This window comes from Takifugu rubripes, chromosome 21, assembly GCF_901000725.2.
Source record: "Takifugu rubripes chromosome 21, fTakRub1.2, whole genome shotgun sequence".
Taxonomy (NCBI): domain Eukaryota; kingdom Metazoa; phylum Chordata; class Actinopteri; order Tetraodontiformes; family Tetraodontidae; genus Takifugu; species Takifugu rubripes.
The window spans coordinates 17,959,955-17,973,292 of NC_042305.1; the positions used below are offsets into that span (position 1 = coordinate 17,959,955).

Genomic DNA, 13,338 nt, shown 5'->3' on the forward strand with positions numbered 1-13,338 from the left:
AGCACAACCCTGTTGAACTCCTGCTGACCCTTACACACTCCACACCTCACTACACTACAGCAGTTTACACAACAACTCACTAGCTTAGTAACCAACGTAGCTACTGTTTAAACCTGTCCTGCGCACTCATGCACTCTATCATCTGTATACACGTAATTTATGATTTGCAGATCTCCTCTATCTTATGCAAATAGCTAAATAGCTCCTGCACTTATAGTCTAAGGCATTTAATGTAAACACCATCTGTAAAATATGTTTATAGCACAACCTGGTAAACGACTGTAAAAATAACCGCACATACTGTATTTATTAAGTTATTATCCTCACTTGCTGCTTCTTTTGCACTTCTGGTTAGATGCTAAACTGCATTTTGTTGCTCTGTACCTGTACATGTGCAATAACAATAAAGCTGAATCTAATCTAATCACAGTTCACACGAGGATTTTCTCAATCTTAAGAGATTTTTTATGCGTTAGAAGACATATGAAGGTAAATAATCAGACCCTGAGCAGTTCTGATGCTGCTGTGGGTGGTGCGCTACCATAATCTCAACACAGCCCACCACACACCAAGATTCTGAGATTCTGTCTCACCATCGATCCAGAATCCCGTCCTCCGAGCCAGGAATCTGCTGTGATCACACGCGATCACACAAAAATAAAGAAGAAACATAACAACAATTGGAAAACGCAACATGGAAGAGGACGTTGAACAGAGGCAGCGACGGTGGCCTATATTTAAGAATAATCCCGAACTTAAACCTTTCACGAGGCTTCTTAATGTCAGCCATGATTCCTTTATGTGCTCCCGCTTCCTAGTTGCTCAGTCACCTGCTTCCTGATCGGCCACATTCTGGTCTGTCATGATTCATAGAGTTGTGACTCGGGAGTCGTCGACTTTCCCTACACACAAAGATTTTTGGTCAGACTGAACCAGTTTAATATTTACAATAAATTGACCCCGAATGTTTTCAGAACTCAAGACCTCAAGTTAATCTTATAGGATAATTTAATAAGACATAAGATAAGGAAGGGTGAAAAAACAGCCCCAAAACAGCCCATTTATCTATCAGCCTAAGGGTACAAAGCCTACATTTTATGGATTTTATAAAAAGTAAGGGCTGGGTTTAAAAAAAAAAATCAACTGTCCATTATAAATAGAAGAAGAGACTTGTCAACATGAGACGGTCGATCAAAACAGCAACAAACAAGATGACAGGAGCAGATAATCAACTCCCCGTCAGGTCTGAAGGCTGATGTAAGGCCTTATCTTGGATTCAAACAGAATGAGGAGACAAAGACGCTGGATAAACCCAAATCCAATTGCAAGATTTGCAATGCCAAGGTAAAACACCACGGAAATACAAGCGATCCCTGTGATCATTTCACCCAACATCACCTGAAACGTGATGAATTAACTGGCTTTCCCAAACAGGACAGACTGAACAATTGATCATCTGGAAAGTACATAAACGGAGGTTGGAAAAGCTAAACCTAAAATTGAACTGCCAGAAAATTGTTAGATGCAGTCAAATTACACACAAGTGTTGCGCACGATTGATCGTGGAAGCCGTGACGATATAGCGCCGATATCATGCTAGCAGCCGAACGTCTGCCACCTTGGACTAAATGACGGTAATAAAAAGCAACCCAACAAATGAGACGTAAGAATTTGGAGGCTATCAAATATAGATTGCATCATGATTCACCAAGCTCTCATGTGCAGTTCAGGTCCAGAGGTTTCCTGATAAATGTAAGATTTCTGCAAGCTTTGCTTTGTTTTGATCATTTGGAAAATGGAACAAACAAAAAGAGAAGCTACGAGAAGGGAGTGGAAGAAGAGGACCGGGTGGAATTTGTGCAGTACAAGTCATTCAGCACAACTATTGGAAACGCTCAAATCAATAGGCTGATAGCCAAAAAGCTCCTGAAGCTAAATGTAGGGGACACGCCAAAAAGTTCTGGAAATGTTGAAGTTTTAAGAAATTCGCTGTAGCCCAGCTGCACCTCTACTGTGACATATTCAACCACACAAATTACCCAGAAAATTCATTCTTAAAATGTTTATTTGAACCACAATACTTTAAGAAAAGCACCTTTATTTACTTGACAGCTTCTGCTTTTTTCTTTACTTCTTTATTTTGATGGATCATCATCATCACCATCATCGTCATCATCACCATCACATCATCAGGCCATCATTAGGCCAGTGGTGACTCGGCACAAAGTTGGAATAATTTCAGTCTGCTGTGGTAACGGCATAAAAAGCTCATCCTGAAGTCCTTTACCATGTCTGGGAAATTCAACACACAGAGAATAAACGCTGGACAGCAGCTTTAAGTTTGCATGTAAGATGTATTTTACTTCTCCCTGAGACTTAAATCATTTGATTTACCTAAAAGCTATTCAGTCAGCCTTCCAATCAACAAATCAACTTTTGACCTCTGCAACTGCAGGTCATTGACTTATTGTGCTTTAGAATTTATACTTGACCAAGTATCTCAGGTCTTTCTTGAGGCTCTCTCACACTCACACTCTCCTCACACACGGACAGGAAAAACTAATCATGCACAACTGACACTAAGAGTAGCCCGGAGTTTCTTTATCCTCATGGGCAATATTTTGCTTAAAATCCCCCCACTTGCTGACAGATGTGAGCAGATAGCACCATGGGAAGATCCATAATTCCCTGCCTTTCACCAGTTGGGATTGAAAACCACGCAGCCATGCTTTAGAGATATAATTTAGAAGATGGAATCAGAATTTTTCCCCCAAACGTCATATTAATTGGATGGAATATTCATCCACCGTGAACCAAACTACCAAAACCAAAATTTTCCCTCTTGAAAGTCACCAGTGCTTCCTGTGGAGACTTCCACCGAGATCCTTGGTAAAAAATCAATGATTTATTTATATTGGCGTGCGCTCCACCTGGTAAAAGATTTTGATGTTTTGGAGAATAAATCAGGTAGTGACGTTTCATATTTTGTGCTCAACAGCATGTCTGCACACTCATAAACACAGGAGAATACACACCGAGGAACGGGTGCCCCAGGCCTGGGTGTAACCAGCCAGCATCCTAGCGTGGTAGCGCGAGCCGGCTCTTGCCGAAGTGATTCATCTTTATAAAATATACACCTATTTTGACCTTGGTGTGGATAGACGGATAAGTCTGAGGAGGAATACTGAAAAGTTTGGGAGAAATATACAGCCACCCCTCTGCTCCGTGTATTCATAAATTTCTTACAGTGCAAGGAGAGGGGCATCAATTATTTACCCCCTCAGTCAAGGCCAAAGCGAGAGAGAGGAAGAGAGAGAGCAATGCTTAGTACTACAAGGGCTCAATTTGTACCACTGAGAAGGAATATTTGGTGAAGGGTCACCTCAGAGTTCAGTTTAAGGTATGAGAAAAGTAAAAGGGCATGTTGTGGTTACCACAAAAATGAAGTGTACTAACAAGCCGGAAAAGTGACGACCGCCACAGCTGCACATGCCGTCTGAGTGTACCTCACCTCATCTCTTGCTGAGACAGAGTATTAGGGTGGAGTTATAGCTGTGTGCCTGATCGATATCGTAGGTACTGTGGTGCTCTGGACCCTAGGCAAGACCCTATGCTGTGAAATGATCTGCACCACCCTGTGGCTATAGTTCCTCCTACATATTTCTGTTGGGTCTTTTTGAAATACATATCGACCAATGAAATGCATAAATATGTCAAGTATGTTATCTTCCTCTACCCTTCCACATGGATTACTCCAAGGCTTTAGCCTTCAGGCCATTTCTCTGTATCCACTTGCACTGTGTACCATCATATATTGGATATTTTTGGTAAAAAGTGTTCAGTTCCTGATATTCTGTCCCACATACAGTTTTCTATTGTGTTTTGAAGTTTGATTGTTTACTTGTAAAGCTCCTTCCTACCTCCGTGAATTTCTCAAAATATTGCCAGTAAAATCTGCACATAAATCCTTTTTTGCAGTTCCTCGTTTGAGGCTAAAGCAAATAGGAGACGGAGCCTTCGCACTGGCTGCCCCAAGGCTTCCAAACAATGTATCCTTGCCGTGACGAAAAACCCATATAAACATTTTTTAAAAGCTTCATGTCCTCTTTTACTGCACGTCAGTGTGTTTGTGAGTCACAGCAACTATGATTCTGAACGTCCCATTGCTCTTTTCAGAGGACAAAAACCTGAGATGGGTAAATTTAGTATCCTGTAGAAGAAATGTGGCATCAAATTTGGAGTGCTTGAAATTTGAAGTGAAATTCGTTGCTACAGACACAGAAACAGATATCAGGGCAAAGGAAAAAAAAACAGCTTCAGTTGTTGAGAAGCTCATGAAGGTGCACCTCCTAATGTTCCAAGCATAACTGCAGTAGTGACCCAGATGAGCTGGCCATACCTGCTCTGCTGCAGCCTTAATATACACTTGGAAGTGACAAACACTGCTAAAAGTACCATTTTTCGTTTGCATGTTCTACTTACGCCTGCGAGGCCTTTCCCCAGGTCCTCTGGTCTCCGGCCACAGCCCACATTAGGTTGATTAGACACCAAGGTGAGACTGATGTGTGTATAGCGGTGGAGCAGCGGCCTGTCCAGACTCTATTCCTGCCTGATCTCAGGGATGGACCTCATCACACATCATGACCTTGATTAGGAAGAAACAGCAGGAACTGGGCAGGTGGGATCCCAGTGCAGCAGCTGAAGTGTAATAAGGTTCAGTCTTTTGCTCAGACGTTGCACCGTAGGGAGCCTACAGGTCAAGACTGACAGCCTGCATCCGTCCGTCTAATATACAGATTAATGAAACGTTCAGAAAATGGTCGTGGTCATGGTTAAATTTAATGATATTCTGGATTCCAGGGGGACTTGAATCCTTGATCTTCCAAAAAGAGCCGAGGTGCTTTGATCATAAATGTTTTTTATCGTAACCTATTGTGTTACGTAACCTTGTATTTCTACTGCATATACACTATATTACATGTGTCACAATGTGGAAAAAGGAGTGCTCCCTGGGAGCTTTGTTTCTATTCAGAAACACTCCTAATATCAGCTACTGGACAGCAAGTTAATAGTAAGATTTCCTTCTTGCTATCGTTAATTCAACATATACTTTATTTAAAGGTAATGGTGCATCAGTGTACATATGTAAACCCATAATTAATTCTTGGTTTTGCCTTAATTACAGCATTCTTTCAAACATTCAAGAATCAAATTATAGCTGTGTGCACGGGTTGCTGACTTCCACATCTGCTTTGCCTTTCTATTATTTCCCAAGGTCTTCAGTCATGTCATTTCCCGCCTGCTGTAAATATAAAAAGCTTTAAGAAGGGGTAATTAGATTTTATTCATGAGCAACATTTTTTTCCCCCTAATTCCACTTAACACAACTTATCATATTTGACACAAGAATTTGTCTGGTGTGAAAGTTGTTCATTTAGAGGCTTAGACGGAATGTTGTCAATTAAGTGTTTACCGTAGTTAATTATGCACATAATTACATTTCAAGTTACTTGCTGGGAATAGAAGATCAATGCTCAATGTTCTACCCACCTAAGAGTAAAAGCTCCGTTCACCCAATCCATCTTCTCCCACTATATCCTTTAGCTGGATATCGAAGGGGCTCGGGCCTATCGCTGCTGTTTCTGGTGAGAGGTGTGGTGCACCCCAGACACGCCCCCAGCACTTTGCAGCACAAGCATATATATAAGTGCAAACATCTACTTACCCTCAAGGTCCTTTTTAGGTTGTCTTTCACCAAATGTATGCCATGTGACTGTGGGAGGAAGCCTTGGAGACATAGGCAGAACATGCAAATTCCAGATGAAAGTGACTCTGGCCCCCATTTGATACGAGCTGAGAACCTTCCTGCTGTGAGACTGAGGAGACAGAGTTAACCGCTGCAACACTTGTCTGTAAACGTGCCAGAGTTTAGAAAAAGTAATGGTATTTTTAACAAAATTGTTGGAAAAGTTCCAAAGAGAAGGGCAAGCACGGCAGTGAATGCACCTCTTTTTGAAGGGTATTTAATTTGCATTGTCAGAGGGCGGAAAAAGAAAATCACAACTGCTTCCTGTCGACTCTCATCCTAGTTGAGCAGCCGCAGCCGCTGACGTTCCAAACTAGCGTCGGCCTGCACCTGTTGGCACTGCTTAAATACTGTTGGAAGGGGAGCGCCACGTTGTTGCTTTTGATTAAGGTCCTTGGGTTAAGAAAATGTCATTTGCAGCCCATAGATTGGCTCGCATGGCACCATTTCAACAGTTAATTCACACTGTGTTGGTGACAGTGATAGAATACCCTCCGTTAAAAATAATAACTCCAAGGCCATGTGGAAGTGAAATATGCTGCCTCCTCATCAGTTAGAGAGAAAATGATTCCTTGTTGGGAGTGCGAGACGACATTTTCTCTGCATTTTTTTTAATCTGTTCTCTGTTTAGCAAGGCCTTTGGAAAAATTGGAAAACATGACGGGATCAATACTTTGTCTAGGAAACCATTTTTCGAGAAAACTCAGGGAGCCCAACCATCTGTGAAAGAGTAAAGGTTGGCATAACATGACATGATCACAGCAGTTCATGTGAAAGCTTACCCACCCTATTTCTGATGGTCTTATCTTGAATTTCCGAGGGTGGGGATTACTGCAGCTCAGAATTGTTTCACATCTGACTGTGTATCAAACAGAGAAAATGAAAGGCATGCTAGTCTGCACTCCCAATGCCCAAACAGGAGAAGGAACTTGGATGTGTCACTGCTCTTAACTCCCTCCAGAGCAAACCAGCAGACCAACAATTACAGGAAACAGGCAGCTCTGGTTGTTTTGTTGTTGAGTTGTTTTCAGGGGAACTTTGTCATTGCCCGAAACCCTTAAAGCACAACGGTTAGCTGCACTTGTCGCTAACGGAGAGCTGAGAATATGGCAAGGCTGTTTCACTGAGACGAGGTGAAAAGTGCTCTCCTCTGTTAGAGGAGGACCATATTGATTTAGCTGTGCAACTTCAGTAATCAATGAAACCACCCTCTCTTATTTCAAGGTTTTATTCCCAATTCCCAGTTTTGGAGCATTCGTACCTGGACTTCCTTGAATCCGTAAACTACCTGATATTCCGGCCCATGTTGCTGCCTCTCTCTGGTCTTTTTGTCGATTGTTGACTCCTCATCACCTCCACCACCCACTTCACACATCCTTTTCATTATCAGATATCCTGGGATATGTAGATTTTTTTTCTTGTCTCTGAAGCCTCTTTTTTAATATGCCTGCTATTCCCGTCCTCCTGGCAGCCTTGCTAACAGATTACCAATAACCTCTCTGGTAGGCCCATCATTTTACTGCTTCCTCTATCCTCTAGGGAAGGAGACCCTGCCAGTCATTGATCTGACTAGTCTTTAGACTCTCTCCCATCCTCCTCCTTACCGCTTATATTCACTTTTCAGCTAGACAATCCACCTTTAGCCTGTGGGCCACATTTCAGCAGTCTGAGAGTGTGACTCCATCAACATCCGTGCTGAAAGGCCCAAGCGATGGATGCAAATGTAAGAAAAATGACATATCAAAAGATTTTTAAAGCACTCAATATTTTCTCATCTCTTCGACTTTCCTGCAATGTCTGCTCTCATATCACCATGTTTTTTTCAGAGCCTGCCCACTGCTCCGTAGAAATAGCTGACGGGGTAACGGGATGATGATCAACGTTTAGGGTAGAAAATTAATACATATGGCAATTTACATTTAAAATGTGTTTGACAAATAACACCTATGTAGAAATGTGTGATCAGTAAATTAGATGTACAATTGGTGTTTGTATCATACTGATATAATAAAATATCGATAATATGTGTGCATGTGCCAACAGTTAGATATTAATCATCTTTAACTGTTTATGATCAAATATTCTATATCTGTAAATATGTTTCATTCAACTCTTCCTGGTGAAAACTGTACATTTTCCTACTCTTCCCAATTTGGAGGTCATGGGATAGCGTTTATTAGTCTGTATTTCTCTGTCGAGAGGTTATAAATGGATTTCAATGAAAATTTCAGGAAGTGTTTATAATGGGACATGAGACAGATGAGTAGATTCCGGAGGGACGTCTAAAGGATCAAAGCCAATAGTCTTTAATCATGAAGCAACTTTCTATGTAACCTTTTACTATTACTGCCTTCACAGTGTATGTACTATTTAAAACATCTGGACTCAGGTGCTCTAAATAAGCAGTGACAAAGAATCCTTTCCAGGTTATTGGTTGTACGAAGGTTACGCCCCCTCCGGCATATATGATGTGGCTCTAATGGGCCTTCGGTGGACTGTAACATTCAGCGTGACTCTGTTACACTTGCTCTGTCAACGTTGATTTAATGGTTCAGATTACCCTTTTCCCAAAAGAGTGAGAAAGGGAATGAGAGTGGGAGAGTCATATTGATTTTCCAGACTTTGACAGACTCCAGTGTGGGCTCCATGAAATGACATTTAGGAAGAGAAAGGTCTTATTTCCTCTTACCTCCTATTTTCTGTTTCCTTCCCTGCTCAGTTTACAAGTGTTTCAATTAAGTGAACTGTGTTTCTCTCTGTAAAGATCCTTCTCATAGGAGTCAGATGAAAAACAGTCCAGTCGCCACCCTGTATTGAATTAAACTGATTTCTTGTGCTCGTGCTGTCGCCAACAACCAGCAAACTTCTAGGATTTCTCTCCATCGCGTCAGTGATGCTGCTGCTTCTGAGCACTTGCTTCAGCAGTGTCAAAGGGCAAGTGCTCATTTATAGTCTGGCAGCAAATCCATGATTTCAGCTGTGTGGGATCCGTATGGGGTTGGTCAGTTATCGATGGAGGCATTAATTCACGAATCACTGCACATTTTTAAGTTACTCGAAAAGGAAAGAAAAGATTCGTGTTTCCCCTGTTTAAGAAATCTCACTATTGGACCATGTTTTTATTGTATAAGTCACGTATACAGAGACGTGTTAAAACGTTGTCATCATTCCTAGATTAATGGTCCGGTCTCGCATCAAATATTTCACCAAATCTGCCTTCTTGTAACTCTCCAGACGCTGCTCATCAATTACAGCAACCCTCACCCATGCCTTCATCAACCCTCGCTCAAAAGGTGACAAATGTTTTTTGCTCCCGGGGTTTCCAGAAAAATCTATGCTCTTTTGTTTTCACAGCCCTGGTTTCATAGTTCTCAAAGTTTGTTCTCGAGTCCTTAACACATCATCCCAGCAGAACTTTCTTGTCATGTGGTGTCCTTGATCTACTTTGTGACTGGTCAGAAATTCGGATTGGACGTTGTGTGCGCTGCCATAGGAGGGCCCTACTGCAAGGGCTCAGCACCCGAGGTTCTCATGAAGTATTAAGAACCATGGACAAAATGACCGACTGTAACAGCCATCCAGCAAATACCTGTCCAGTGTTTCTAGCAAAGCCTTTGACATGCCCCAGTCCATCCTGGCCTCTGCAGCTAGAGGCACGGGTGTGGGAAAATCTGCAGCGCCCTCTGTTGTTCTTAGACAATCGCACTTTTAAAATGCGACCATCACATACACTGGCCACATATGGGTCACATAGGCACACCTCGCAAGTAAAAGGTTGGACCCACTTTTGGTTTGGACCCTCAGAAAGGCTTTAATTCATCAAGGTTTTTGAAACATTCCTCACAGATTTTGGTCCTCTTTGACACGCGGTTGCTGCAAATTTGTGCGCTACACATTTATGATGCGAGTGGGAAACCAGTCAGTTCATTCTCAAGTGCCATAAACCAGTTTGGGAAGAAAGTCCTTCCTCTGGGGCCCTCAAAAATCAAGCTCCCTCATACCTGGAGAAGCTGATAGCACCATATCATCTCAATAGATGAATCTCGCAAAAGTCTGCTATGCTTGTAATTCCCAAGGTAGCTATGGTGGTTGAGCATTTAGCTACCCCCCCCAACTATATTATCAGATCCCTGTCCAGGGATGGAAGGCTACCTCCCTCTCTACTTAAAGCTGAAATCCTTACTTTTTAAAGTGTGTATAGTAAGTAATTCTCATTAAGTCATTAACATAGCTAATTTCATTCTCCTTCTGTCTTCCTCTGTACCCAGTCTCCCTGGTCCTGCTCTAGGTTTCTTCCTGTTTAAAGGCATTTGCCAGGCTCCCATGCTGACCCACAAGACAATTGTCTCACCAACCCAAATAACAGCCAGATAAACAGAACGACCACTTTCAGTCATTTCTTACATTTATTTGCTGGATGCCTTTGTGGTGTTTCACAGAAATTTGTCTGTTTTATTGGGACGTTATCTTATGACTTCAAATGTCATAAGTTTCATGTTTTCCCAAAAGAATAAAGTATAAATTCTTCAGCTCAACTTTAATTTCCGTGGCTTTCAAAGTGCACAGGGGTGGCCACGATACTCAGTCTTAGAGATGTTGAAACAACAGCCATGTTTCTTGCCAATCCTTCTTTCCAGCACCCAACACTCTCACCATGCCCCCTTTCCCCCATCAGCCTTTATTCTCGTTAAAAGCATCATCTGCCAAGGTCTCAGTGACCTCAGGAGAGCTGCCAGAATCAGACGGCTCCTGCTGGGCTTGCATTTCAGCTGCAGTGTATTGGGTGAATTATCAGTTTCTTTTTAATTGAATGGCTTCAAGTTTCTTCTTCCCTGCGGGCTACAGGGGTCAAACCTTCTGGTTGGTGTTGGGGAGGTTTTTATGCTGACTAAATGACCATACAAGAGACAAAAATGTTATTAGGACTCCTGCTAGAATAATAAGCACATTTTTCTCTAACAGTAAAGGTAAGATGGAAGATGAGGATGAAGCCAGATGATAAAGATAACAATTCCAAAAGCAACCGAACAGAACTAGACTGAAAGTAGCTCCAACATGCAAATTTTAATACATATAAACATACTGAGGATAAAATCTCTTTGTCTCTTTGTAGCCTTGGGTAGCATACTCAAGGATAGCTGGACATCTGGAGATGAAGCTGCACCATCCGTAATTGGCTTGCTAACGCCATAGAGTGGCGAGTCTCGTCATTGTAGAGCTTTTGATATCGCTGTGCATCGGCACACGAGGATTTGTAGGACTTAGTCAACATCAGCAGCTCCTTCTTCATTTTCTGCAGATCCTGCTCGTGCTGCACCTTTGTCTCCTCGAAAGCTTGTTTCTCCTCAAATGCTTCGCTTTGGGACGGGAGGCGTCGTTTTTCCACCTGCAGCTGCTGTTGGAATGTCTGTAACTCTGCCTCATTTCGTGTTCTCTGGAGATAAAGCTCATCCTTCAGCATCTTGTTCCTCCTCAGCTGCCGGTCCAGTTCGTCTTGGAGATGGTTGCTCTGTGTTTCCAGCTGACTGCACAGCGCCTTTTCCTTCATGAGTTGAGTTTGCAGCTTGCTCACCATTTCTTTCATCTCTGTCATTTCAGCTTCGTTTATCCTCTGATCCTGCAACATTTTACTTGTTGATTTTGTTAGACTGTGCAACTTCCAGGTTTTCTTTTGATATTTGGTGTTTTTTAACAGTTCCTCCTTCAACTGGAGACTCAGCCAGTCGTTCTCTTCTTTGTTTTGGTTGGCTCTCTTAGTTTCTGAATCAAGCTCTCTTTTCAGCTTGTCTAATTTTTTGATCAGCTCAGCCTTTTCTTGTATCATGGCTTTTTGGAGACGGATGGTGTTCTTCAGAGTACCTTTGTTCATTGAAATGCTTTGGCGTGCCTGTTGTAATTCTTGCTGCACCTCCATGAAGTTAGTCTTTAATTTATTGTTCTCTGCTTGTAAGTCTTGAATCTTCTGCTCACTGGTTTCGTTATAAGTACTTTTTTGGTTAAGCCGCTCCCTGCATTGCTGCAGACTCGCCTGTAGTTCTTGGCTTCGGGCAACTGCCTGATCTTTCTCACACTGTAGTTTCTCCAGTTGCAAGGTTGTCTCCTTCAGCTCCTTTGAAATTCTGCTCACATTATTTTCCTTGTCTTTCCCAAGCGACACCGCTCCCGATAGTTCCTTTAAGAGGTCCTTGCGCTCCTTAAGTTCCTCTTTGAGACGCTGGGTCTCCAGCCTGTGTTTGTCTTGAAGGAGATCAGCCTCCTTTTTGGCTTCACTCAGGCAAAGATAGGTGGACTCAAGTTCTTTCTTAATCATCTCATGGGATTTCCGCTCATTTTCCAGACAGGCAGCCATGGCAGCCAAATCAGATTTCAGGGTGGGCGTCTTGTTATCATAGCTGCAGACATCTTTCATGATCATGGCATTCAGTATGAGATCGTGGTGTGTATCTTCAAGCTTCTCCTTCAAAATTTCAATATTCTGCTGCTGAGCTTTCTCTTCATTGCAGTGCACATGGGGCAGCTTCAGTTCTTCCCTCAGGCCAGCCAACTGCCTCTGCAAGTCTTTCATGGAGCTGTTCTTCTCTTCATTGATCTCTTTTTGGATACAGACCTGCTCCCGAAACAAATTCTGCTGATTTCTGGAGTTAAAGATTAGCTTATTGTTTTCCAACTTTATTGATTGGTAAGTTGACTCATCGTTAATGGTCTTATTAACTTTGACATTGTACTGCACTTCCAAATTTCTTATAATTTGTTTGAGGTAGCTGGATTCATAATTACTGTCCTTCAAAAGTCTGTTAATCTTTTCATTTTCCTTTTCTGCTTGTCTAAATTTGGCTGTCAGTTTTTGACAGTGATCTTTTTTCTTCTGAAGGGAGATGACGTATGCTTTGATGACACGCAGCAGCTCCTGAAAAGTTGCACTGTCCAAAATCGAACTAAGCTTCTTGAAGAGGGCCGACTGCTGACCTTTGTAAATGGAAAACTCTGTGGCACTAGTGGAGCTTTCCGAGAACTCAGAAAACTCGGAGGACTCATAGAGCTCTGAAGACTCATCTGTGATCTCAGACCCTGGCAGATTCTTTTTTTTTATCTTTGTAGTTACAGACAATCTTCCCTCTAAGGCTGACTCATTACATGTACTGGGGGAATCCGCCAGTAAAAGATAGTCTCCAGTTGTTCTCTGAGACGCTTCATCATTTTTCTCCAGTGAGGCGTCCAGATCTTTCCAGTTCTCCACTTTTGCGATGCTGTCTGTTTTCTCAGGCCGATGGCGGAACGGCGCTGTCCTGCATGCTGATTGAGAAGGGGCAACGAAAGAAACGTTACGGTCATCATTTACAGGGGCTGCTGTCAAATCGTCCTTGTGTTCCTGCTCTTGCTTAGAGGGGTTGAAACATACCGGCCCAAGTCCAACTGAAGCTGATCTATTAGGGGTTGAGGTTTTGCTGTTAGAAGCACTGTCCAAAATATGTGGTCGGTCTACACCATCGTCATTGTTGTCACTATCACTCAGACCAAACTCCTCCTCTACT

General features: G+C 42.4%; 1 protein-coding gene across 1 annotated transcript; it reads right to left on the minus strand.

Annotated features, from left to right (window-relative positions):
• Positions 1 to 10,881: 10,881 nt before the first annotated feature.
• On the minus strand, positions 10,882 to 12,405 carry LOC115247580 (myosin-11-like). Its single transcript, XM_029829766.1, has one exon. It carries the CDS (start codon positions 12,369 to 12,371, stop codon positions 10,935 to 10,937), a length of 1,437 nt encoding a protein of 478 aa, XP_029685626.1. The 5' UTR covers positions 12,372 to 12,405; the 3' UTR covers positions 10,882 to 10,934.
• Between the last annotated feature and the right edge of the window lie 933 nt (positions 12,406 to 13,338).

Coding starts and splice junctions, on each gene's coding strand:
- LOC115247580 (XM_029829766.1), bottom strand. CDS start 12,371: ATGAAAGACTTGCAGAGGCAGTTGGCTGGCCTGAGGGAAGAACTGAAG.